This window comes from Manihot esculenta, chromosome 18, assembly GCF_001659605.2.
Source record: "Manihot esculenta cultivar AM560-2 chromosome 18, M.esculenta_v8, whole genome shotgun sequence".
Taxonomy (NCBI): domain Eukaryota; kingdom Viridiplantae; phylum Streptophyta; class Magnoliopsida; order Malpighiales; family Euphorbiaceae; genus Manihot; species Manihot esculenta.
This window is the reverse complement of record NC_035178.2, coordinates 12,476,318-12,502,860: the sequence shown is the minus strand read 5'-3', so window position 1 is coordinate 12,502,860 and position 26,543 is coordinate 12,476,318. Positions and strand designations below refer to the sequence as shown.

General features: G+C 27.7%; 1 protein-coding gene and 1 pseudogene across 1 annotated transcript; both read left to right on the top strand.

The window, feature by feature from the left end:
- Positions 1–350: 350 nt before the first annotated feature.
- On the top strand, positions 351–3,328 carry LOC110606234 (annotated as a pseudogene).
- A 16,735-nt stretch (positions 3,329–20,063) lies between these two features.
- LOC110607097 (ethylene-responsive transcription factor ERF021) lies at positions 20,064–21,295 on the top strand. Its single transcript, XM_021746151.2, has one exon. The coding sequence runs from the start codon at positions 20,122–20,124 to the stop codon at positions 20,782–20,784; it is 663 nt and encodes a 220-aa protein (XP_021601843.2). The 5' UTR covers positions 20,064–20,121; the 3' UTR covers positions 20,785–21,295.
- Positions 21,296–26,543: the final 5,248 nt, after the last annotated feature.

Sequence of the window (26,543 nt, the reverse complement as noted above, 5' to 3'; positions counted from 1 at the left end):
ACCTAATTAGGAGTAGATTACGTAATCATAGGGATTTGCAGATCTGATATATATTATTTCCTGTACAGGCTTATCTGGTTTTCTTATAATAGGATTGCTTTCTTTTTCTCTCCTAATTTTGTGTTGTAAATATATCTATATATAACCTCTTTTCCGGAAAAGAATACACAATAACTGAATCATTCACAGATTTCATCGTTCAACATGGTATCAGAGCAATTCTGATCTTGGAAGAATTGCTTCTCGAATTTCATATCTTGAAACCACCACCATAGCTTACCATATGCAACATCGTATTTTGTATTCCCCAACACCATTATTGTTCAGCCACAACAGAGGTCCAACAAAATATGGAGGACAAATCACAACTTACAGCTAACGTTACCCACCTAAGTATTGTTGGTAAGGCAAATGTACTCTCTACAACTTCTAAGAATAGTACTTGGATTATTGATACAGGTGCATTTGATCATATGACTAGAGATTCAGGACAGTTACAATCCATTCGTGCTTCTTCACAATCTGTTATATCTACAGCTAATGGTGGTACTTCTCCAATTACTGGAGAAGGATCAGTCATCTTGTCTAATACCCTTACTCTAGATACTATCTTGATTGTTCCATCTCTTGAATATAACCTTTTGTCGGCTATCCAAATAACCTCTTCTCTTGCGTGTATCGTAACTTTAGCCTTCATTCTGTGTCTTTCAAGATATTCTGACTCGGAAGATTCTTGGTTATGGTGTTAAAAGGGGCAAACTCTATTACTTGGATCTGACAGAGAATGGGAAACAGAAAAATAACCTTGCATGTCAAACGAGTAGTAGAGATAAAGCTCAAGCAACTATTTGGTTATGGCATCGACGATTATGACATATTTCATTTGGATATCTTAAGAAATTGCAACCACATCTGTTTTCAAATTTGAATACTTCAGACTTTCATTGTGATACTTGCGAACCGGCCAAAAGTCACCGTATTTCTTATCTACCATGCTTAAATAAATGTTATGAACCATTTATGATTATACATTCTAATGTTTGGGGCCCTACAAAGATTCCTTCTATTTTTAAAGCATGATATTTTGTTACATTCATTGATGAGTGCACACGAATGACTTAGGTGTCCCTACTTCACAAAAAAAAGTGATGTTCTTACAGCATTTCAGGAATTCTACAATATGGTGGGCACTCAATATCAAAGGCAGATTCGTGTTTGGCAAACTGACAACGCACTGGAGTTCTTGGATACAAACTGTGGAAAGTTTCTAAGTGAAAGAGGGATTCGATACCATACTTCTAACACCTATACTCCACAACAAAATGGCTTAGCATAAAGGAAAAATAGGCAAATCATGGAAGTTGTTCGTGCGTCTCTCTTTGGCATGAATATGCCTCGGTTCTACTAGGGAGAAGCAGTGAAGTCTGCTATTTATCTAATTAATCGGATCCCCTCTCGCGTACTTGATTTTCGAACTCCTCAACAAAAGATGCAAGCTTTATTCTCACTGTCACATGTCCCAAATCTTAAACCAATGGTTTTTTGTTGCACAGTACATGTCCATATTCCAAAAAAATTGCGGAATAAACTTGATCCTTGTGCTAAATGATGTGTATTTGTTGGCTACTCCAATTTCCAAAAGGGATACCGATGCTATGATCCACACACAAAGAGATTACATGTGACCTTGGATGTGTTCTTTCGTGAATCAAAACCATACTATTCAGGGTGAGTCACACCTCCTTCTCTTCAAGGGGAGAGCTTTAGTGAAGAGAATGTGCCACAAGAAATAATGACAGATTTCTTAGAACTAGAGGAAGTAAGTGAAAGTTTTCAGCATAACAGTTAGCAAGGTCTCCCTGAGAGATGTAATGAAGATTTATTAGTTCCTTCTGAAAATTTACAAATACCAACGTCTGCTAAAGAATCACCAACATTTAAAGAGTTGCCCATGATAACACCATCAACCAAAGAATTAACTCAGAATGTCCTGGACACCAACATTTCTACTCAGGTAAACCTGAGTCCTATACTTGATGAGTGTAATAAACAAGTAACTCTTGTGACAATTTGGCTCCTAAATATCCACAAAGATCAAATAAGGGTATACCAAGGAAACAGTACGAACCTGACCTTAGAGCCAATGTCAAGTATCCAATTAGTAATTATCTTTCTACTCATAGATTGCCCAAGTCATATGCACTTACTATTAATCAATTATTCAAAGTATATATTCCTAGTAGTGTGCAGGATGCCTTGGCAGATCCAAAATGGACAAAGGCGATGAACGAAGAGATGGAGGCCCTACAAAAGAATTCTACATGGAAACTTGTTCCTCTACCTGAAGGAAAGAAGACAGTTGGATGTAGATGGGTATACACTGTGAAACTTAAAGCAGATGGAATTATTGATAGATATAAGGCTAGGTTGGTTGCAAAATGATATACACAAAAGTATAAAGTAGATTTTCAGGAGACTTTTGCACTGGTGGCCAAGCTCAACACAATTCGTATTCTTATTTCTGTAGTAGCAAATTGAGGTTGGCTTTTGAATCAATTTGATGTTAAAAATACTTTTCTTAATGGAGATTTGGAGGAGAAAGTCTAATTGGAGGTCCCACCGCGAGTTAAATGGAGTACTTCAAACAAAAATGAAGTTTGTAAGCCGAAAAAATCGTTGTATAGGCTTAAACAATCACCTAGAGCTTGGTTTGGGAGGTTCCTTCAGCAATGAAGGCATTTGGTTATAAACAAAATAATTCAGACCATACTTTATTTATTAAACACAAAGAAGGGAATGTAACAGCTTTAATTGTGTACGTCGATAATATGGTCTTAACAGGAGATGATCCTTCTGAAATGAAGTTATTGCAGGACAATTTAGCTGCTGAATTTGAAATGAAGGATTTTGGACAACTTAAATATTTCTTAGGTATTGAAATAGCAAGATCAGAACGAGGGACCTTTCACAGCAGAAGTACATTATGGATTTGTTAACTGAAACTGGAATGCTTGCTTGCAAACCAGCAGAAACTCCGATGGAGGTGAACCATAAACTCGGTTTGTTTACAGAATAAATTCTAACAGATGTGGGACGCTATCAACGATTGGTTGGGAGATTGATCTATTTGACTCACACGAGGCCAGACATAGCATATGCTGTAAGTGTTGTAAGTCAATTCATGCATAAACTAAGTGAAGAACACATGAATGCAGTATACCGGATCTTGAGATACCTGAAGGGGGCTTCAGGCAAGGGACTATTATTTTCAAAGAATGGTACATCAGACATTGAAGGATATACGGATGCTGATTGGGCAGGCGATTAATCAACAAGGTGATCTACTTCGTAGAAGGGAATCTGGCTATATGGAGAACTAAAAAAACAAAAGGTTGTGGTGCGGTCAAGTACAGAGGCCGAATTCAGATGTATGACGTATGGTTTATGCGAGTTATTGTGGATTAAGAGTGTTCTAAAAGAATTGAGAATAGACAATCAATGAAACTTTACTGCGATAATAAGACTGCAATTGAGATTGCACAGAATCCCATACAACACGATCGCATCAAACATATTGAAGTAAATTTAAACCTAGTCTAAATACATATGTATCTAGGAATTTAATACAATAAAAAATTAAATAAAAAGAAAATAGAGAGATCTAAAGGAGAAAAAGGAGTGAGGAAAAGAAAATTATAAAGAGGAAAGGAAAGGAAGGAGTGAGTTTTCAAATAATTCTTTTTTCAATTTAATATTATGATTTTTGCTTGATTGGAGGGTATTAATTTCTCTCTCTCTACACTTATATATAATTTATAACAAAGGAAAAAAATGTTATAAAATAATAAAATAATCAATTTTTTTCCTCAAACTGTTATAAAATATTGGAGCATATATTTTAAACATTTTTGCCAATAGAATAAATAAATAAATTATTGAGTAATTTATATTGTCTAACTGATTTATGTCAAAATTATCACTTAATTTTTTTATTTTTAGAATTTAATTACTTTTTACATATTTTCTTATTCTATTAAAATAGAAAATTTATCCATTTAATTGTTCATTAATTCTTTTGGAAATGATAAAATTTTTTAGATCATATTAAAATTAACAAATTTTTTTTTCAATTTTTCAAAAATTAATATTTTAATCCATTTATTTTAACTTTATAAAAATAAAAAAAAATTATTTTTAAATATATATGTAAGGATTTTTAATTTGACGGTATTGAATTAAAAAAAAACAATAAACATACATATTATTTGTAAAATAACTAAAAGTAATAAAAATATAAATTTTCGCTTCATCCTTAAAATTTAATCTAATTAATTAAAAATATTTTTATATTTTTAAAATTAAAATAAAAAATTCTTATAATTTAATTCTGTTAATTAATAAGAACATTAGTCCAATTATAAACAATTTTATGATTAATCACTCTAATTTAATTTGATCAAAACCGAGCGAAACATTTGTAATACCCTAAATATTCTAAAAAAAAAAGAAATCTTCCTTTCATTTTCTCTCTCACTCGAATATTCATCTAGCTATCTCTGAATGGAAAATATTAAAAGAATGTAGTGTTAATTTCTTCGTTAAAGAGGAAGATAAATTAATTATGAACAATTCTTCATTGATGCCATAGATCTAAGTACCATAAATTTTCTTTTATCCAAAGAAGTGGGACCTAATTAGAGTAGAGTACGCGAGTATTATTTGGTTTAAATCGAAAAAATCGATCGAACTAAATTAATTTAAAAATTCAGTTCAGTTTTTTATTCATTTCAGTTCGGTTCGGTTCGGTTCAATTTTTAATTTAAAAAATTTCGGTTATTTTGATTTAATTCGATTTTGGTCAGAAAAAAATTAAAAAAATCGAACCGAACTGATTAGTGATAATAGTATATTATTTTTAATAATATAGAGATATTATATCATAATCAGATTAAAATATTTCAATTAAATTTTAAAACACTAAAAATAAGGTATAAAAAATAAAAAAATTTTATTAAAAATTCAAACCAATTAAATTAAACTGAATCAAATCGAATCAGACCAATTCGATTTGGTTCGAATCGATTTTTATAAATACCAAAATTTTTATTTTCAATTTATTCGATTCGATTTAGTTTGATTTTAAATCACACCGACTGAATACTCACTCCTAAACCAAAATCGTTTTGTTTATAATGATATATTTGGAACTTAGAAACTCATTTGTATAATTTTATGCTTTGACTGATTTCATTTGCTTTCCTCTTTTCATTAATGAAATTATTGTGTGTTTCTTTTGTAATAGCTAACGGAAAGATTGAACATTGCATGCCCGGTTAAAGAGTTCTTTAATTTCAACTATTTTCTAATACATGTGAATGATTTTTTTTTTTTTTTTTTTTTTTTTTTTTTTTTTTTTTTTTTTTTTTTTTTTTTTTTTTTGCTATTGTCGACTCGAAACCCTAAGAAACCTTCTTTATTTTTTTTTTTAAATTTTTAATTCTATTTTTCGATAATTTACTTAATCTCTAAAATCTAAAACAAGTCATAGCATATTTCTTTTTTTTTTTTTAAAGAAAATTAATTCTTAATTTATATTAAAATTATTATATACTTAGCGTCTCTATTTTTAAATGTCAACAACATAAAATGTAATTATTTTTTCTATTATTTAATAAGAAACGATTTAATATCAGATATTAATTTTATTATTTGAATTATTATTAGTGAAAACTGAAAAGTGATATTCCTAGGTAAATATCTATCTTCAAATAGCATTTTTTAAAAACATCTGAAAATTATAGCTGTCTATTAACTTTGAAATACCACAAATTACTATTTTGATTTAAATTAAATTATAAATTTTAATAAAAATTAATAAAATAATAAATTTATTTATTAGTATAAAAAAAGGAAAATGAAAGATTAACAAGAATTCCACTAAAATGGCCCACAAAATCCTAGATAATGAGGAGTTCACACTTGTGAAATCCCTCATTGGTCATAGAAATAGAGTCAAATGTAGCATTATATATATATATTTGTTAAGTTGAATTGGGTTTAGTCAAAATGAAATCTATGTAGTAAAGCTTTTTATGTGTAGGTGTAGGTGTAGGTGTAGGTGTGTAGCAGCTGTTTTCCTTGCCTTGTTCTTCTAATTGGCTTAAATGTTCCATTTTTTAAAAACTTAATCATGATTTCCCACTAAATTCACCCCACATTGGATTCATTCCTCTGTCCTTTAGTTTGCTTGTGTCTCAAATTACACAAAATTATTATAATTCTACTTTGAAAAACATCAACCTTTTCTTTGAAGATAAATGCATTTCTTGCTACATTCGTTGAAGATATTTTTATAATACGAGGATAACCATGACTTATTAATATTTATCAAAGTGCATTTTATAACTTTTATCAATTTTATTTTTCCATACATTAAAAAAATAATTTTTTTATTAATTTTTCAATTATATTTATCTTAAAAATATTAAATTTTATTAAATAAGAGATATTTTTAAAAAAAATTAAAAATAAAATAAAATAGAATAGAATTATAATAATTAAAAATGGACAATAATTTTAAAACAACTAAAAAGGATATATAGATAAAAATTATAGTACGAAGAAAGTATATAAATAATTAAAATATTTTTTAGTGCATATAAATTTTAAGGTTAATAGTTTAAAATTTTTATTTTTTATTTTTCACAGATTTATTCCGTACTTTTTTAAATAAATTTTACTCTATATTTTAGCAATCAATTTATTTATATACTATCGTTTTATAATATTGATGCGTTCGAAAGTAGAGTTGTACGGTGATTAGCTAAACCTATAAAAAAAGAACGTAAGGTGGTGGGTGCTTATGGTAGTCATTTCGATATTTGAGTCAATAAACTGAAAAGAATGGTAAATTTAATGTAATACTCTGAATTTAAGAGTAGTTGCATCAGAATGCATACTTTTGCTTTTGTGATTGTTTCCTTTTTATAATGTAAGAAAATGGAGATAAATATAATATTTTCTAATAATTTGATGATAATTTGGCCGATTAACTGATAAGGGATTCTGTCGAGGTAGCTGGTTAGGAATTCCATGATTATAGACGTAACGGGAATCCACTGGATTGTGCTTACTAACGGTAACTTTATGACAAATACCAAATTTCTCGATCGAATTTTTGTGTTTTTGCTCCTTCCTCGGGTGTTTGCATTACTAACCAGATCTCTGCAAATGATACTATCATAATCTATGAAAAGCAGCTGAAGACGAATCTTTAATTCCCTATGGACTCATTTTTCATTGAGGTCCTTCGATTTTATGAACTTGCAGTTGTGCAGCTGTATCCTAATGGCTAAATAATCTTGGTGGTCTTTCAGTTTGTTTATCTTAATAACAACATCGAGCTGAGTGTGGCCCTCTTCTCCCAACTGTATCAGCTGGGTACTCGCAAAAATGAAGAGTTTTAATTTTTTAGCGAGCGAAAATGCCAGACGATATTTGACTAGATACCTTCTTCATTAAATAGATGGAAAAATAATTTTTTTATCCTCTGCCATCGGACGTCCGGGGGTTTTGGATGCCTTTGAACAAGCTGAAAACTGTAGGTGGAGTTGAGGAAGGATGGGCTCCAGCCATGGAGGGATGAGGAAAGGGCTTTGAACATCCTCTTAATGATGGCTAAGTCCCTGCCGAAAATGGACATCACCAAGGTAGTGAGGAATGTCGTCTTATCTTGGTAAAGCCTTTTTCAGGCGAGCTAGGCTCAGGGTTCTCACCTGTCCAACCTTCCCCATCTTAAGGAAAACATCTCTCTAACAAGCGAGCTTGGTATTTTTCTTTCCGTCTTCTTTTATATTTCAAACTGTCTCACTTACTTACTTTTTTCCTTGTGCAGATGGCTGAAAAGAACAAGTTTGTTGAGGCGGCTGGAGCTGCCCTGCAAGTGTAAAGCTATTCCCGGGTCAACCAGTCCTCCTCCCAAGCGTACTCGTAGAGCTGAAGAAGTAATTATGCTTTCTTCTCCTCCTCCCCAACCTACAATAGAAGAGTCGGCTCTTTCATAGCCTGAGTCTTTTGCAAGGAACGCTTCTGCAGCTGTCCTTATTTTTTAGCCTTCTACATCAGTCTCCACTTTCATTGAACCCATTCCTATGAACATGGGGGTTGATTCATTTTGGCCTTCGAGCATCTAACGCCTAGCACTTACCCTAATCCGAATGCCTTCTCTCCTTAAAGATCCTAGCCTGGCTGTCCTATTAACCAAGAATGCTTTGAGGCTTGGGACCATCGTCATCCGAATAAAGTCGAGACGGACAAGTTATTTGACAACATCATGCATGCTGCCCTAGAGAGTGCCCTCCGTGCCTATATGGCCAAAGAGCATAATAGAGTCTTGAGGCAGGAGTTCAGGGTTCAAGAGAACGACAGAAGGCTTCTAGCAGAGGAGTGCTCGAGGCTGAAGACTCGAGTTGATGAGGTGGAAGGCACCATGAAGAAGACTTTGGAATCAGTGGACAAGCTCCAGGCTGAGCTGGGTGAGGCTAATACTTCCAAGCTGGCTCTTGAGAATTGAGCTAAGAGTGCTGAGGATTAAGTAGCCCTTCTTCATCACCAAGTGCAGGAACTGCAGTCTTAGGCTGAGGAGGCCCGGGTTGCCTCTACCAGGATCATTGACCTTGAAGCAAAACTTCAAGACACTGTGGCCCGAGGTGGGAAGATGTTCGTACAAAGCCAAGACTACATCAAGAAGGAGCTTCTCAGGCATTTTCCTGCAGAAAAGTTCTCCTGGATTGATGATATATTCCCTTATGAGGAGGATGAGGATAAGGATTGGCGGAACGAAGAAGATATAATTGAAAACAACCTTCTTAGCCCGACTTCTACCGCAATAACTAATGATAAACCTGCAACAGAAGCTCGAGAGTAGGTGACTGATGGTGTCCCTCCTGTCTTGTAATATTCCTTTGAATGAAAAATATTTTATTTTGACACTTTTGTATGATTAGTATTTATCCATAAATCTCGTCTAATCATTGTCAACAAGAATTAAATGATTTCTTTTAAAAGACTTCTAAGGGATTAACACCCGACCATCATGGTGGTGATAAAATAAATAACCTAAAAACTTTTAAACAGCAAGATTAACACCAGGACATATGATCTGGTGGATAACTACCTTGGATCTGAGATATCTTATAGGTTTTATAAATTTGAAGCTAACACCCGATTGCAAACACTTGTCTTTTGGCTTTGGGCTTCAAATGCCTAAAAAAATTTTATATGGGATTAACACCCAGCCATTGTGTTTGCCTCCTAACCTGGCATGAATGCCTTTTTTAATGGGACAAGCACATGATCTTCTGACTTGGTGGAACTTGCCTTGTGGTTTGGTATGAGTACTTTGTTTAGTGGGACCAACATTCGATCTTCTAGCCTGGTGGAACCCATCTTATGGCCTTGTTTAGTGAGACCATTGATCGGTCTTCCAGTCTAGCAGAACCTGCCTTGTGGCCTGGTTTAGTAGGACTAACGCGTGGTCTTTTAGCTTGGTGGAACTCGTCTTGTGGCCTAGCACGAGTGCCTTGATTAGTGGGACTAATGCCCAGTCTTCTGGCCTGGTGGAACCTGCCTTGTAGCCTTGAATGAATGCTTCTTAATCTTTTTTGAAGAAGACAACTCCATTGTTCCTTGTCACTGAAGAACATAATATATGAAAAAATACCTCATTAAATATTATTAATAAATTTCCTCAGTGTTAGAGATATTCCATAACACGACCATCTAATTTGGTCAGCCCATAAGACCTTGGGCAAATAACCTTCGAGACCCTGAATAGTCCTTTTTGGTTTTCGCCAAGTTTATCAGACCAACTGTTATATCTATGATTTGCTTATTTTCCCTGATTATCACTAGGCCCTTTTGCTATTACATGAATAATCTCCACAGGCTCCCTATCAGGGGGTGGTTTTAGGAGTTGTTGCCTCGAGTTTAGGTCTTCTTTCTTCTCTACCCTTTTTGGCAAACCTTCGAAAAGCGCCATCCCTTATCAGCCTCTCGATCTCATCTTTCAATTGTCGACACTCCAACGTTGTATTACCATGATCTTTGTGAAAACAATAGTACTTGGTCCTGTCTTGTCTTTTCACTTTTTCGGGATTGAGCTTGAGCAACCACCTAACTTTTTTTTCGTTTTTCCTGATCCACACTAGAATACGTGTCCGTGAGTTATTCAATGGAGTATAATTTTTATACTTACTTAGGTCATCCCCTCTTTGAGAGACGAGATAACTCCTGGGGTATCCTTCATATCCTCACCTCTCTGACTTTTAGCTTTGCTTTTTATTTGCTCTTTTGTCCTCTCTAAGTACTTGGACTTTGTTATATAGCCTGACATACTTCTGAACTTTCTATATCAATTATTGAGACGTAGTGGCTGGATTCTTGATTAAAGAATCTATGAACTTGATATTGTGTGTTCCTTTCTTTAATACTTCATATGCTATCTCATGATTTAACTTCACCTATATTGCTTCCACATTAAATCGTGAGATAAAGCTTCTCAAATACTCGCCCTCTCCTTGACGGATCTTCCGCAAATTAGATGAGAGTTTTTTAGGAGATATACAAATAATAAATCTGAATTTAAATAATATAGCAAACTACGTAAAATTTTGAATTAAACCTAGGTTCAGATTTACTACCATTTCTGAGCCAAACATGTGAGTGTTACCAGTAACACTCGATATAACACGAAATCATTGATATCCTAAAGTTGTATAGTCATCTTAAAGATCGTTAAGTGACTTCTGAGGTCTACTGTCTCATCATATTTGTTTAAACTGGACAACTTGAACCTGTGTGGAAATATTTTTATAAAGATTTCTTCTGAAAGAGGCGAGGTACCATACTGATCAAAATCAAATTAATAAATTTTTTAAAATATCAATAATATTTTAATATATTTTTTAAAATTAAAAAATTAATTAAAAATTTTTCTATAATATAAAAATTAAATACTAATTTTTTTTTCTACATATAACCGAGTGTGATGTGATGGGAAAATAGATTATTGTCGGTAGGAAAAGGTTAAGTGTTTTTTACTTTGTTCTTTACTTTTTCTGCTTTATCTAAGTCTTTGGTTGGGCAAAAGCTAGTCTCATTGAAAAGACATTGTGTTCATTCATTGAATTAAGATGATGATGCCTAGCCAATTGGCTTGCAGTTTGCTATTTAAGATTCAACTCAAAGTTAATCTATATGTGTAGGATTGTTGAGTATCACTATATAATCACTATCCATAATTCTTCTTTAATTACACTTATTTCTAACTTAATTTCATATTTTAGTTTCTTTATAAAAAATAACCATTACTTTTTATTTTAATATTTTGTTTTTAATTATTCATTATATAAAATATATTAATTCAACTAATTCGCAAAACAAAATATTAAAATCAAAAGTAATGTTTCAATCTATTTCATGTTTGAATTCAATATAATTTTTAAGCCGAAATTGATTTTTTTCATTAATCTAAATCATTTAATAATTCGAATTTCAAATTAATTTTCTATTGATTAGACACATTAAAAATATAAAACACTCTCTTTTTAAATTTATTATACAGTTTTAATTCAAATTTATCACGATTATAATTTTAAAATTTATTGAATTAATTTTAAGTTTAGTTCTTATACACTTATGTTAATTTGAACTAAAAAATTTTAATTTAATAATATTTTAAAACCTAATTATATAATTAGTCTAAATTTTCTATCTAATTTAAATATTCAAGTTTTGGGATTTGTCAAACTTTTAAATTTATATAAATTTTTGGAAAAATTTTCATTTTTAATTTGTATCAAAATAATATTTATGATATTTCGTCGTTAGTAAATAGTAACAATGTTTATACACCGTCAAATCACGAGATATTAATTTAACACGAATTAAATCACAAATTTTAAAATAAAAATAAATAAAGTCACATAATACTTTTTTATATATATATTTTTTAATTAATAATTATATTTTACTTGTTGAGTCAATATTTTTTTCGGCGTCAAAAAATACTGCTATTTACTAATGATACAACTACTTTAATATAAATTAAACTACAGAATCTGAAGTGAAAACGAGTGAAATCGTATATTTTAACTTGTTACAATTATTAACGACTATTATATTTTTTTATTTTGATATGTATAGTACATCAATATTTTTAATCATTTAGTTAAATTTTGTGGTTTGTTGACACATTTTCTCTTCTCACTATCCAAAAATTTCTACCACTATTTAAATACTTATTAATTATTAATATAAAACTATATTTGATTGGGGTAACTTAACAAGAGAAGTTCAATTTTTCAGAAAATATGAAATATTAACGTGTTTGGTTAGCATGATTTTATAATTTCTCGGAAAGTTAGTTTCTTGTTACTTTCCCTCTCTATAAAGGAAGTAAATTTTCCTCTCCAATTCAAGCAACTTCAAGTTATTTTTTTATTTCCTACTTTATTTTTTTCATAATTAAGCATTTAAATGAAAATTAATAAATCCATTCAAAAAAAATGAAAATTAATAAAAAAATTGAAGGTTATGTTTATGGATAGACAATGATATGTGAAAAATTTTATAATATAATTTTATTTTAAGTTATATATTTATTTCAATAAAGAAATTAATTAAATTAAACATAAATATTTTTTATATTTTATTACAATTTTTATTATTATCATAAAAAAACTACATGTAAGTTGAGTATTTAGTTTTCAAAATTGGAGTATTTGATCAATATATAATTTTTTCTATTAAATTAAATATTATACATATATTTAGAGTATAAATATTTATATTATTTTTATAGTCACACCCCATTTACGATATAGAAATTTATTTAAATTATACTTTTTAGAAAATAATTTTATTGAAACTGTATTTTTTAAAAAATTAATTTTATTGAAAGTGTATTTTTAAAAAAATTAACTTTCCTGAAATTTTATAATTTTAAAATTATGTATAAAGTATTTTTAAAATTTAAAATTAATGAGTCTGTAAAGCGTGGATTTGAATTAAATGGACAGGTGTGCTTTGGATTCTGAATTAATGAAGATTTTAATTGTTTTAAATCATAAAATTATAAATATAAGTCTCGCTCAAGTCAAAGTAAAAATCTTACAGTTTAGACATTTTGCCCAGGGCTTGGGTTCTATAAAAGGAAAATCATAAATGATAGGTGCTCTATTGTTAAGAAGATAATTCAAATTCCGTTACTATTAAAACATAATTGAGAATATAATAATAAGAAATTTTTTAAAAATTGATTAAAAAAAAAGAAATTTTTTAAAAATTAAAGGTAAATGGATGGGATTAAAATGGTAGATTTAAAATATTTTAAGATTTAATTAAATATATTTATTGCGAAATTAAATCTGAAAATTGAGAAAAACTATTACAAAATACTCTATGTATTCTTTTTTTTTCATTTTTTTTAAATATTTCAAAATATTATTCACTTTTATTTTTTTATATTATAGTAAATATATTAATAATTATTATAATTTTATTTAGCTTTATATTATTTTCAACCAAATTTCTTCAAATAATAATTTAAATCACTTTTTTTACATTTAGTTCAAATTATATGTTATTATAACTATTTTATTATAATAATTGATATTGATAAATATCTCAAAATATATATGATGATCTGAGATTCAGAAAATAGAGTTTTATAAGAGTTCTGTAAAACTGAAAAAAGCCTGGATAGGTCTTCTTCCTGATTCTGGACCGGACCGGAAGATATGATGTGGGTTGAATACAGAGAGGATCTTATTCATCGGGCCCAAAGGGCTAGGCCGGCCTGACTGAGGGGATTGATGGGAGTCCGATCTCCAGACTGAGTAGACCGAACTTGATGCATGTGATGAGGCTTGAGGGTCTCCAGATGATAGGCTGGTGTCGTGGGCCTGGCTCCAGACTGGGTGGAGAAATTCAGCGGTCATCAATATATATATAATGTGACTGAAATAAAATTGTTTTGTGATTGGTTAAGAAAAAGAAAGTGAAATGATTGATGCACTCTAATATTTAAATTAACAAATTATAGAAAAGAGTGAGTGTAATAAAATATGATCGGTTATTAAATTTTTATGGTTATTAAATTTTATACTGTAAAAAAATATGATTGGTTATTAAATTTTTTAGAAATTTAGCTAGTGAATATATAATATCACGATTATAAATTTAAAAAAAATCTGTTAAATTGTATTCTCTAATAATAATTTTCTGTGAAATATATAATAAAAAAAAGAATGTAAGTTTTAGCAAATAACTACATAAATATATATTAGATTTGGATCACTCATAATTTATTTTAAGAGATTATTCGTATATATGAATGAATTTTTTATTTTTTAAAGATAGGTAATTTTTAAAGGAAAATAATAAAAAAAAGGTTAAATTAGGAGTCAAAATGGAAGTGATGGCTTTTCACGTGTGACCGCCATTTTGGTGAGCCTGCTTAACGCGGAAGACGTATATGTATACGTGTAAATTATATTGTGGGAACTGCTCTTTATAAATTTTAATTTTGGTGCAATTAAATAAAATAAAATAAAATAAAATATCATAATAAAAATTAATTTTTTATGATTCATAATATGTAATTTTCTATTTTCAAATATTATATTATTTAGACTAAATGATTATAAATTTTAAATGTTTTAACTTTTCAATTTTAGTCAAATATTTTAATTTTTTTACCAATATAAATAATTTAAATATTTTTCTAGATTATTAATATTAGCTAATGAATATTTTATATTTTTTTAAAATTTTATTACAATTAATTAAAATAATGTATACTATTCAAGGGTCTTAATAAGGATTCCATTATCAAATTACCATCTCAATTAAAACTAAAAATTTTAATTAAAAATGAGTTAATTTTGAATAATTTATGAAATAAATTTGATTGAAATTTACAAATAACCTAATTTATTTGTATTAAAAAAAGAGAAAAAGAATTAATGATGATAGTTTTGAAAATAAAAGAAAAGTTGAAGTTTGGAGTAGAATTAGTGAGTAAATATAATGTGGTAGAATTAGAGAAATTGAAGTACAGCATGATCCAGCTGTTTTCAGTCTGAGTGGCTACCAAAATTTTCTGTCTAAACACGTGTACATTAGAAATGTCAAATTTGAGCACGCTTGGGATTTTCTTTTTAATTAATTATTATTAATAAGTAATGTTTGAAAGATGCAGACAGCGATGTGTATTGAGAATCTAATTCAATTTTGTTTGTATTAGAATATACATACTATGACTAATTCCTTATGCCCATGCAATTATGTCTCAACTCCAAACAAAGGAGGCTGCAATGAAATTAAATTAAGAGGGATTTATAATTTAATTTTTAAATATTATTATTATTAAAAAATTAATTTTTATATTTTAAAAACTTTATTAAATATTTTTTATCAATAAAATAATTTTTTATTTATTTTTATCATTAAAAATAAAAAAAAAATTAAATTACCCTTTTTTTATTTTTTTTCTTCTTCTTCATCATTTTTTCTCCTTTTCTTTTGATTTTTTTATTTTTCTTCTTCTTTTTCTTCATCATCTTTTTTATTCTTCTTCTTCTTATTTTGTTAAGAAGGATGAGAAATTATTTTATTGATGAAAACAAACGATAAGAACGTTTTAATACATATAAAAAAAATAAAAATATTTTAATAGATTTCTAAAAATGTAAAGACTGACGATAAGAAATTTTATTTGAGGATAAAATTAAATTTTAAAATTTTTTTTTATTTTTAACTAAAAAAAGATAAAAGGATAATTTCGAGAACATATAGAAAAAATAAAAATATTTTAATAAATTTTTAAAAGTATAGAAACTGATTTGTTAATAATAATAATAATGTTTAGAAATTAAATAGAAATCTCCCATAAATTAAATAAAAAATATTCATTAGAATAAATTATTAAATTATTTTTTTCAATTCAAATGTCTATATCTTATTATTATTAGTAGTAGTAGAGTATGAACTATATACAAATTATTTAATATTTTAATAATTAAAAATTTTATTAGTTTATTTTTTATTAAACATTCTATTATTTAAAATTTTATTAAAATTATGAACATATAATTATATTATAAATTAAGAATACAATGTAAATATTTACGATAATATAATAAAAATAATAAAATTTTATATTATATTTTAAAATGATGTAATAAATATAAAAATATGTAAAATACATTAAATAAAATTAATTAATAATAAAAAATTAGAGTGTTATATAAATATATTTTTGGATATAAAAATGCCAAGTAAAGGGCATTTGACGACGTTAGCATTTCCTTGCTCTTTGAAGTTGCTTCTGGTCTTCAATAAGAAAACTTTGGACTTTTGACTCCCATCACAACCTTCACAGTACAATTATCTCCTCCACCGCCCTTCTTCTCATTTTGCGTGGGCCCTCCTCTTCTCTTCAGCTTCGTGTCTACGGTAAATTAAATCTCAGAATTACATAATTAATTAAAAAAAATATCATTATATTGTTAATTATATAATATTGTCAACGTCATGTAAGAATCACAATTCATCATTGAGCCAATCCACTCTGATTTCACTCCCACCACCCAAAAAAAAAAGAATATATAAAATTAAAAGGGAGAAGGAAAGATTCACGCACCTTCAGGTGCTTTTTCTAGTAGGAGCAGCAACCGACGGCGGCCAATACCAGCAAAATCCCGTCGATGTTGTTTTAGCCTTAATTGGTTTTGGGTGTGAGAAATTTTAAGTGAAATTGGGACAATGAGACAACTAGGGTTATAGCTTAAAGCTCGATTTTTCAACTCCATTTCAGATAATGATTTTGAGAAAAATTTAAATGAAATAGACAACTGTACTTATTTTTCTCTATACATAGGCTTTGAATTTATTTTCAAGTCTCAACCTTATAAATCCTGAAACGAAATTGTCAAAAGAAACTCCTTGCATTCAACATAGTAGCAAGACTTATCTACATTCCACACTTCAATAGAGAGTTCAGAGGCCTCAATTTCTAGTCTTTTGGAGTTGCTATCCCTCTCTGAATGTACATCAAATCTCGTCAAAATCCATAACAAGTCTAATATATAATAATATGATTACATTTCAATATATTTACATAATAATTTAAAATTTAATTATATTCAAAATTCAGAGTTCAGAATTCAAAAAATATAAACATCAATCACATGAAAGAGTTCTTAGCATATGCTCCGAAACATTTATGTATACATCCTTTTGAGTTTCAATTTAAACATATATTTAGAAATTCTATAATTATTTGGGTACATAGTTACGACACATTACAAAATTCAATCCCTTAATAATCAAGTTCAATAATTTAATTACATCCCTATCTATTTAAATATAAATTCTATTGCAAATCAATTTTTTTTTTAATGCCCATTTCTGAACTCGACTCTAATCTTATATCAAAATATTTAGGCGTTAACAAAGGGATATAAATTCAATAATCATCTGAGCTGCATAAATTTGACGATTTAAATGTTTAGTGTGCTTGGCCATTGTTATTAGTGGTGTGCGGTTCCGATTTCAAAATGATTTTTTATAGAAACTAAAATTAGAATCGAAAGTTGATTTTTTAAATTTTTTGAAACTAGAATTAAAACCGAATTTCGGTATAATTTTGGTATACTTCTATAAATTTTCAGTTTCAATTCGATTCAAGTATCGGTTTTTATTTTAATTTCAGTTTCAGTATAATACTCGGTTTCTATAATAAAATTTAAGTTTAAATAAAATAATTAAATATTTTTAATATAATAATAATATTATTTATATTAAATTAACAACTCTCATATTTAAATTTTAAAATAATATCAAACATTCATTATATCATATAATATTTTCATTTAAAATATATCCGAACACTATATAATCAAATATAATATAATTTTTTTATTATAATTTTTAAAGTTTTAAAAATAGAAAAAGAAAAAGTAAAAGTAAACTCTCGATATATTACAAATTTATTTAATTTTCTTTATTGTTTTACAATAAAACTATATAATTTTATAAAAACTACATAATATTTAAAATTATATATAGTTTAATTAAATATTTTAAAATAATCACAATTATTTTAATTTAATTTAGTTTTAATTTTATCAAATTATATTTTATTAATATATATAATTTAATTAACGATGACATGTATATGGAAATAATAATAGCAATTATAAATATATATATATATACATACATATACATGCAATTGATTTTAATAATTTATATTAAATTAGTATAAATTTTATTAATATAAAGATAATGTATAATTAAATAATTAAATTAATAAATTATACTTTATACACCTTTAATAATTAACTAGTAAATAAAATACATAATAATTATATATATTCATATAGCTACTAATAATAGTATAAGTATATATATATACATATATCGATCTGTATATAATTTTTTTTAATAATTTATATTCTATTAGTATAATTATATTAATATTGAGATAATATATATATATATATATATAATCTATTAATTTAGGTAGTATGAATTTTAATTAACTAATGAAATTAGTTAAATTATATCATTATAAATATTTAATAATTGACTAATAACTAAAAAATATAATAATTTTATAATTATTTTAGTAATTTATATTCTAATATCATAATTCTAATAGTATAATTAATTAGTGCATATTATATATATATATGTATAATTCAATTAACCATATATATATGTATATTATATATATATATAATCTATTTAAATAGCATAAATTATAATCCATTAACTAAATAATTAAACAATATTGTAATTATATATATATAATTTTATTAAAATTATATGATATATAAAACATACTATTCGAATTATATATTAAAATTATAGTATCATTATAAATTATTTAAAAAATATATATATAAATTAATTTTTCAGTGTGATTCGATTCGGTATAGATTCTACATAATTCTTAATAAAAAAAACTAGAATCAGAATTAAATATTTAAATAAATTCAATTCCGTACTATTTCATTCCTATTTCGTCAATTGTTTTTATTTCAATTCGGTTTAGTAGGATTTTTCGATTCAGTTGGATACCTCAAAAATTATACACGGCTCTAGTTCCTATAGCTTCTCTTAAAATATATATAAATTCTATTATGTTAGAGGCGTAGAATAAAAGTGACGGAGGGGAGAGGGGAGAGGGGAGAGGGGAGAGGGGAGAGGGGAGAGGGGAGAGTTATCTATCACATTAAATATTTTAATAAAAAATGGAACATCAGTAGTTAAAACAAACGGCCTATATAGAATCCACAATGCCTTCTCTTTTTAATTAGTTCACCATGGATAGCAGCCACATACATAGATCGAGCTTGCTCTCTCTTTGGTGGACTGTGGGCCATCCTTCATGCAATCACCAGCCACCAACTTTTAATCTTTCATTCTTTTTTATATAATTAATAATTATCCATCCATATTCAATACTAATTTTATATAATTAACGCCTTGATGTCATGACTCCCCATGCCTCACCTGCAATTTTTAATGGTTAATAAACAAAATATATATAAACATGGCAGAATTTCCAGTACTCCAATATGGAGAGTGGAAGAAAGTGAAGCAGCTCCTTCCATGGCCATTATTTCTGTTATTGCTTCTCTAGAGTCGTATCGAAGCAGCTCAGCAATGAAATTACACGGTGAATTTTATATCTATGGAAGAGTGGACCCCAACCAAAATATCTCCTCCTCCTTCTCCAGCTTCCCCTTCTCCTGGTCCTCCACCTGGGATCAAACCGCGTTTCTGAACAGGAAACTTCATTTTTATATGTTTTATTACCATTTGTTGGATTCTTATTTGCTGTCCGAAACATATTCTACAGAATACTATATTTGGATTGGATTCACCAAATACTTCCACACTTGCCATTCTTTGATTGGTCTTTCCATGAAAATCTTTCAATTTCCTAGGATTCAAACACGTCCTTTTCACTTCTGCATCTGCTTCGAACCTCGCTTCGATTTTTTCCAGCTGCTAACTCTCCACTTCTCTTCTCCTCGCTCTATATATATGTCTGACAGGATAACACTTCTCGTCATCCTTCAAATATTCTATAAAACAAACAAATTCTTTACTGCTGTTTTGTATACAATGCAAGAACAAACCAGAAACCATGGCTGTGGCGGTGGCGGTGGAGGTGGAGGAACTTCTTCTAGCTACAGAGGTGTTCGAAAGAGGAAATGGGGGAAATGGGTGTCGGAGATACGCGAGCCTGGAAAGAAAACTCGGATTTGGTTAGGGAGTTTTGATACTCCTGAAATGGCAGCCACTGCTTATGATGTTGCAGCTTTACATTTCAGGGGACGTGAAGCCAAGCTTAATTTTCCTGAACTGGTTAACGATCTTCCTAAGCCAGAAAGCTCCAACGCTGAAGATATTCGCATGGCTGCACATGAGGCTGCGTTACGTATCAGGACGCCTATGAAGGAGCCAGAAAGCGGCGGTGGAGGTGGCAGCAGTGGCAACGTTGGTAGCTCGAATAGCGTGGTGGGTCCGGTGACAGTTAGGCTGTCGCAGAGTCAGATTCAGGCGATCAATGAATCGCCTCTGGATTCACCAAAGATGTGGATGCAGATGGCAATGGTAGAAGATCCTATGATGTTTTCCCATGATGTTGGAGAGGATGATGACTGGAATTATAACATGCAAAATGATTCCCTTTGGGATCCTTAGGTAACATTTTGGCCAATGGGTTTTCATACAACATAATCCCGTACGAAAAGGCTTACGTAGACTCGATTATCATGAATTTAAGACATAAAAATGCGAAAATCCACTTATTTTACGTGTGGATTTTATCATTGTCTTAACTCCATGATAATTCAGGAATAGAAAAGAAATTTTCTAATAATAATTACTAATATACAATAGAGAAATTTGGGGATACGAAGAGAATTAGGGGAATTCTAATTAAGTTGGTTTATGCTTTTAAAAAGGTGGAAAGGTTTATGGCGGGTCCAGGAGAGGAGAGGAGATGACTGATGGCATTAGGATTAGTGCAAAGGCCACGAACTCTCCTTCTTAGCCATAAAATTTGTCAGCTTCTTTGTTGGCTTTTTTAATTTGTTTGAAACTTAGTATTCTACCTTATAATTCATTCAATTGGTATTTGTCGTATGCTTCTCCCAATACTTTAGTGAAATTCATTATTTAATTTGATAAAATATTATAAATTTGCCCTTAACTAAAAAATTACCTGATACTTTGATTTTTATATTATTAATTTTTAATATTTAATTTTTATAAAAATATATTGTTTAATCTCCATGAATATACATACTTTTCAATGAGAATAATTTATCTTTACCATTACAGTATGAGACTCAAAATAAGATTGTAGTTTAGTTGTAAACATCAACATTGTGAAAGCCAACTTCTCGTAGAGAGAATTTAATTTTGCCCTTTTTAAAATCTAACTGACATAATAAATAGAGTTTTGTTCTCTCTTATCTTTTTGTATAAACATTGAGTTTACGGTTTTTTATATATCAAACAAATATAAAATCAAACTTTGTCTTTTGACGGGCAAAGTTTAACAAGGATAGAGATGATAAGAAATGTTTTAAATTATGAAAAGCCTCACGCACTTCTTCACCCATGCATTATTTTTTTCTTTTTTAATCTTTTAAAGAACATGATATGAATCTGCCTAGAGTGGTTATCCGTATATTCAGTTTTTAAATATCGTTTATACATTTAGGTGCTTTTATATCTTGTTTGACTTTAATTTTGTTAAGTTAGCTTCTATACTCCTTTCAGAGACTATGTACCTAAAATTACTCCAAAAGTGTATTTTTCAAGATTGTTTCATACCTGCTTCATTCAGACATCAAAGAATTTTGGAATATTTTCCAGGTGGCCCTCCAAATTTTAGGTTTTTGCCATCATGTCATCCACGTACACCTCCACTGTTGTTCTTACCATATCCTTAACTTTGGTAGGTTGCCCCTTCATTCTTTTACCTAAATGGCATTACCTTGTAGCAAAAAATCATTTCACCCATGATGAAAGCAGTCTTCTCCGTATCCTTGGGGTCCATAAGGATATGGTGATATCCTAAAATAACGTCTAAGAAAGAGACCACAATATGACCTGAAGTAGAGTCTACTAACCTGTCGATAGATAGAAGTGGATAATAGTCATTTGGACATTCTTTATTTAAATAAGTGAAGTCCACAAACATCCCCCACTTTCTATTTGTCTTTATGACCAACACTATATTAGTGAGTCATATAGGATATTGAACTTCCTTTATTAAACCTATACTTAAAAATTTATTAACATCTTCCTTAATCACCGGTTGTCTCTCCAGAATAAAATTTCTCTTTTTTTATTGTACCGATTTAATTGAAGTATCGATTTAATTGATTTATCAATAGATAATTTGTAGGTGATTAAGATCATATCTATACCTGTACCATTTTTTGTGTTCACTAAGACTCGCTTTACATCATACCTACTTAACCGGACGCGTATGACTAAAGAGTCATTGTGTAAAGTATTTGTCATCTTATCAGTTAGCCCGAATTTTACCTCTTATTTCGTATATGATTATTGCTCTATGGATAAAACATCTTCAGGGGCACACTTGTTTTTTACTTTTGTCGCTTGCAATCACATGTATAACCCTAACAGGTTCATTGAACAATATTTTATGATATTCTTATATCAGTCTTAAGACTATTGTCCTCTCTATCTTTTTGTAAATTATTTGATTGTATAAAAAAAAAAGAAAAGTATACTACTAATAAGAATTTAATATAATAAAAATTAAAATTTTAATAATTTTAAATTAAAACAAAAGAGTTATTATTTAATTAATTAAACATTAATGTATTTAATTGAAATTTTAAAATATATATTATTAAAATATGAGTATATGGGGTGTGTAGAGACAACTTGTAATACACGTTTGAGAAAAATTAGTATATATAATATAATTGTAGAAAGAAGGGAGAATATTGACATTGCCGTAAATACCCTCTTTAAATATAAGAATTACAATTTTTTTAATTTTTATTTAAAATTTTTAATTTAATTAGATAATTATAGTAGTATTTTATTTATACTAAAAGTCTTAAAAATTATATTATTATTTAATAAAAATTATTATGAATTTATATTTATATTTAATTCAATTAAATTAAAATTTTAGTATAATCTAAAACTTTAGCATAAGTTATATACTAAAATTTTTAATGAGAAAATTTATGTGCCAAATAATCTTTAGCAATTAATATTTTATTTGATAAATTAAATTATATAAATTTTTAATAATATTATCTTATTATTTTAAATTAATTTTAACATATTAATTTTTATTTATAATAATTAAAATTTTGATACTATTATAAAATAAATATTAAAATTTAATATTTTTAATAAGAATAAAACCTTACAAATAATGATAATTTATTATATTAAAAATAATTATGAAAAAATTATTGATAATAAAAATTAATTGAAAAGATAATTGATTATAAAAAATTAATCATATTTTTCAAATTATAAATAATTAAATTTAAAATTAAATATTTTATGTAAAATAAAAATATTAAATTATTAATTTTAACTAATTAACTAAAGTAATATATTTTATTAATCTTATATTATAATAATATATTTTCACTAATTTTATTAGATATATTCATGATGACTTAGTAATAACATATATATATATATATAATGTTTTATTTTATTAAAAATAATTAAAATGAAATAATTATTAATAAAAGTAGTCATTGCTTTCAAATTATTAATAACTAAATCTAAAATCAATCATTTTATACAAAATAAAATCAATGTTTTAATAAAAATAAAATTAATATTTATACAAAAATTCTATATAAATAGAGATTATCTAATTTAAAAAAAAATTGAAGATTTATGGAGTTGAAATTTTATAAAAACTTAATTTATTGAATTATTAATTTTTAATTGGTTAAAATAATTTTATTTTAATTAAATTATTAAGTATTGTTCCATTGAATTCTATCAGAACTAAATTTAATAAAATGATAATTTTAATCGGTTGAGACTAATTGTGTTTTAGTTAAATTTTATAGAGCTAAAATACTATATTCTAATTTTAATATAAATATAATTTTAAAACTTGAAATTTAATGATTAAATATTAATTATATTTATTCTATTTTAATCTAACAACTATTTAATTAGAGTAAAAATATATTATTAATTATATTATTTTTCTTTTTTAATTTTAATATATTAGATATAAAAAAATAATGAATATAAAATCATTTTTCTATTTTCATAATTCATTTTTTTCTTAAAAAAAAAATTATAATCCATTTTAACAGCATCAGATGCCTAGAATGCAAATAAGGGAGGAGCAGACCTGCCCCATCAGGGGTTTAGGACTTGCTTGGCCCAACTCAATTCTGCTAACCCTCAAACTATGATTATTATTATTTTTTTTGAAATAATATAATATTCCCATAATTCCAAAATTTTACCATCCTTATGTTTAATAATATAAACTATTTTAAAATTAATTGTTAGTTTTGAATTAATCAACCTGCATTCATTTAGTGTTATTTATATATATTATATATATTAAAAAAAAGCAATAACTTCGAAGAAATTTAAAAATTTTTAAATCTAATAATTTAAATCACGTGAATTATTTAGATATTATAAATTTATATTTAATTCATATTAAAAAAAAACTATTTTGTAATTTTTTTTTACAAAAATCTCAAAAATTTAGTTTTAACAATTCCTTAAACCTTTTTTTTTTAATTTATTATGACACAAATTATGACTAATAATTCAATTTTACCATGCTATTACCATTAAAATTAATGATCATTAATCATCTCATGGTATGATAAAAAGAATAAGGTTTGAGCTTTTTTTTTTAATTATAAATTTTATTATTATTTATTGGATAAATTACCTTTTTAGTCTCTGAATTTTAACATAATTAACGGATTAATTTTTCTATTTTTAAAATCGAACACTTAAATTCTTGAATTTTGATTCTGTCTAAATTAGAAATTTTTCTGTCAAAATAGCCATTAAAAAAATATAAAATATCTATAATACTCCCAATTAAGTTGAGAAATCACTAAAAAATCTAATACTCACACACACACAACAAGCATACAATGCTTAATTTCTCACTAGCGTTTTATCAAATATCATATAGGCATCAACCTTTTTCCTTACAAACAACTACGACCATGCATTTTAGAACTAGTATTATCTTTAATTTGAATAGTTTACAAGAAGGCCAACGTTCATAAACAACTACTATATATTTCAAAATCGGAAACAATTGTAATTCAACAACATTGATTGATTGTAAAAGGATTGGATTTATTAGAATGTGAAGAAGATTTGATGCATCAATAAATACTGTGTACAATAACAACCGAGTAGAACTCACTTTCAGGCTTTAAGTATCAATTATTATATTCTTTCATCTATTTTTATCAGGTAACGCAAAATTCGTAAAAACTCGTAAATTTCATACTTATTGCATGGGGAGGATAGTTGTCTGACAAGAAGCTCTTTCATTTTTCCCATGGCAAGCCTCACGCGGCATTAATACTCCCTCCTCTAAATTTCGTAATCTCTAAATTTTTCTATATCGAATTGCACATAAAATAAGGCTACTCTTCAATATATTGTATATTTATCCAACTCTATTGAATTGCTTTGTATTTTTGTTCTAGAAAATTATGGTGTTTGTGAAAATTTTTGCTTTGCATATTCATCCTCACTTCATCAGAATTCTTATCTACTGCATTTTCTGTGCCTTTTTCTTCTTCGGAGGTTTCTTCTTATTAACACAAAATGTACTCTCGATCACTCGCTATTGCTGGATGAGAGTGTAGGACATAGGGAGTTCCAAGGGTCGCCTAATAGGACTAACTTGGTTCTCACTATGGATCTATAGCCTCGTTTCTAGTGAATCGCCGAACTTCATGAGACATCTGTTGATGCTGTCACCCCACCCAACATTGCGTATAAAGTTTTTATAGTGTTGTGAGCAAATGAAAAGAAAAAAAAAGGTGAAAATGAGATCTAAAAAGAATGGAAGAGGAAGAAGAAGAGATGGATTAAGACAATGATGACGAAGAGAAAAAAGGGTATTTTAAAAATTTAAAATATCTTTTATTTTTTTATATCAATTTAACATAATGTATATGTAGAAAAACTTATAATTTTAACAAAATCAAAACTCAACTGTTTAAATATTTGATTTTAAAAATAAAAAGACTAATTTATTAATTATGGTAAAATTCAGAAATTAAAATATAATTTACACTTATTTATTTAAATGAAAATAAAGAAAAATAATAAAGTAAAAAAAAATTCCTTAATTATATCTCTCCATTTATTTTCTGCTTTCTTAAAAAACATGGAACCCTTAATTTAAAATTTTGAAATGATTATATTTCATA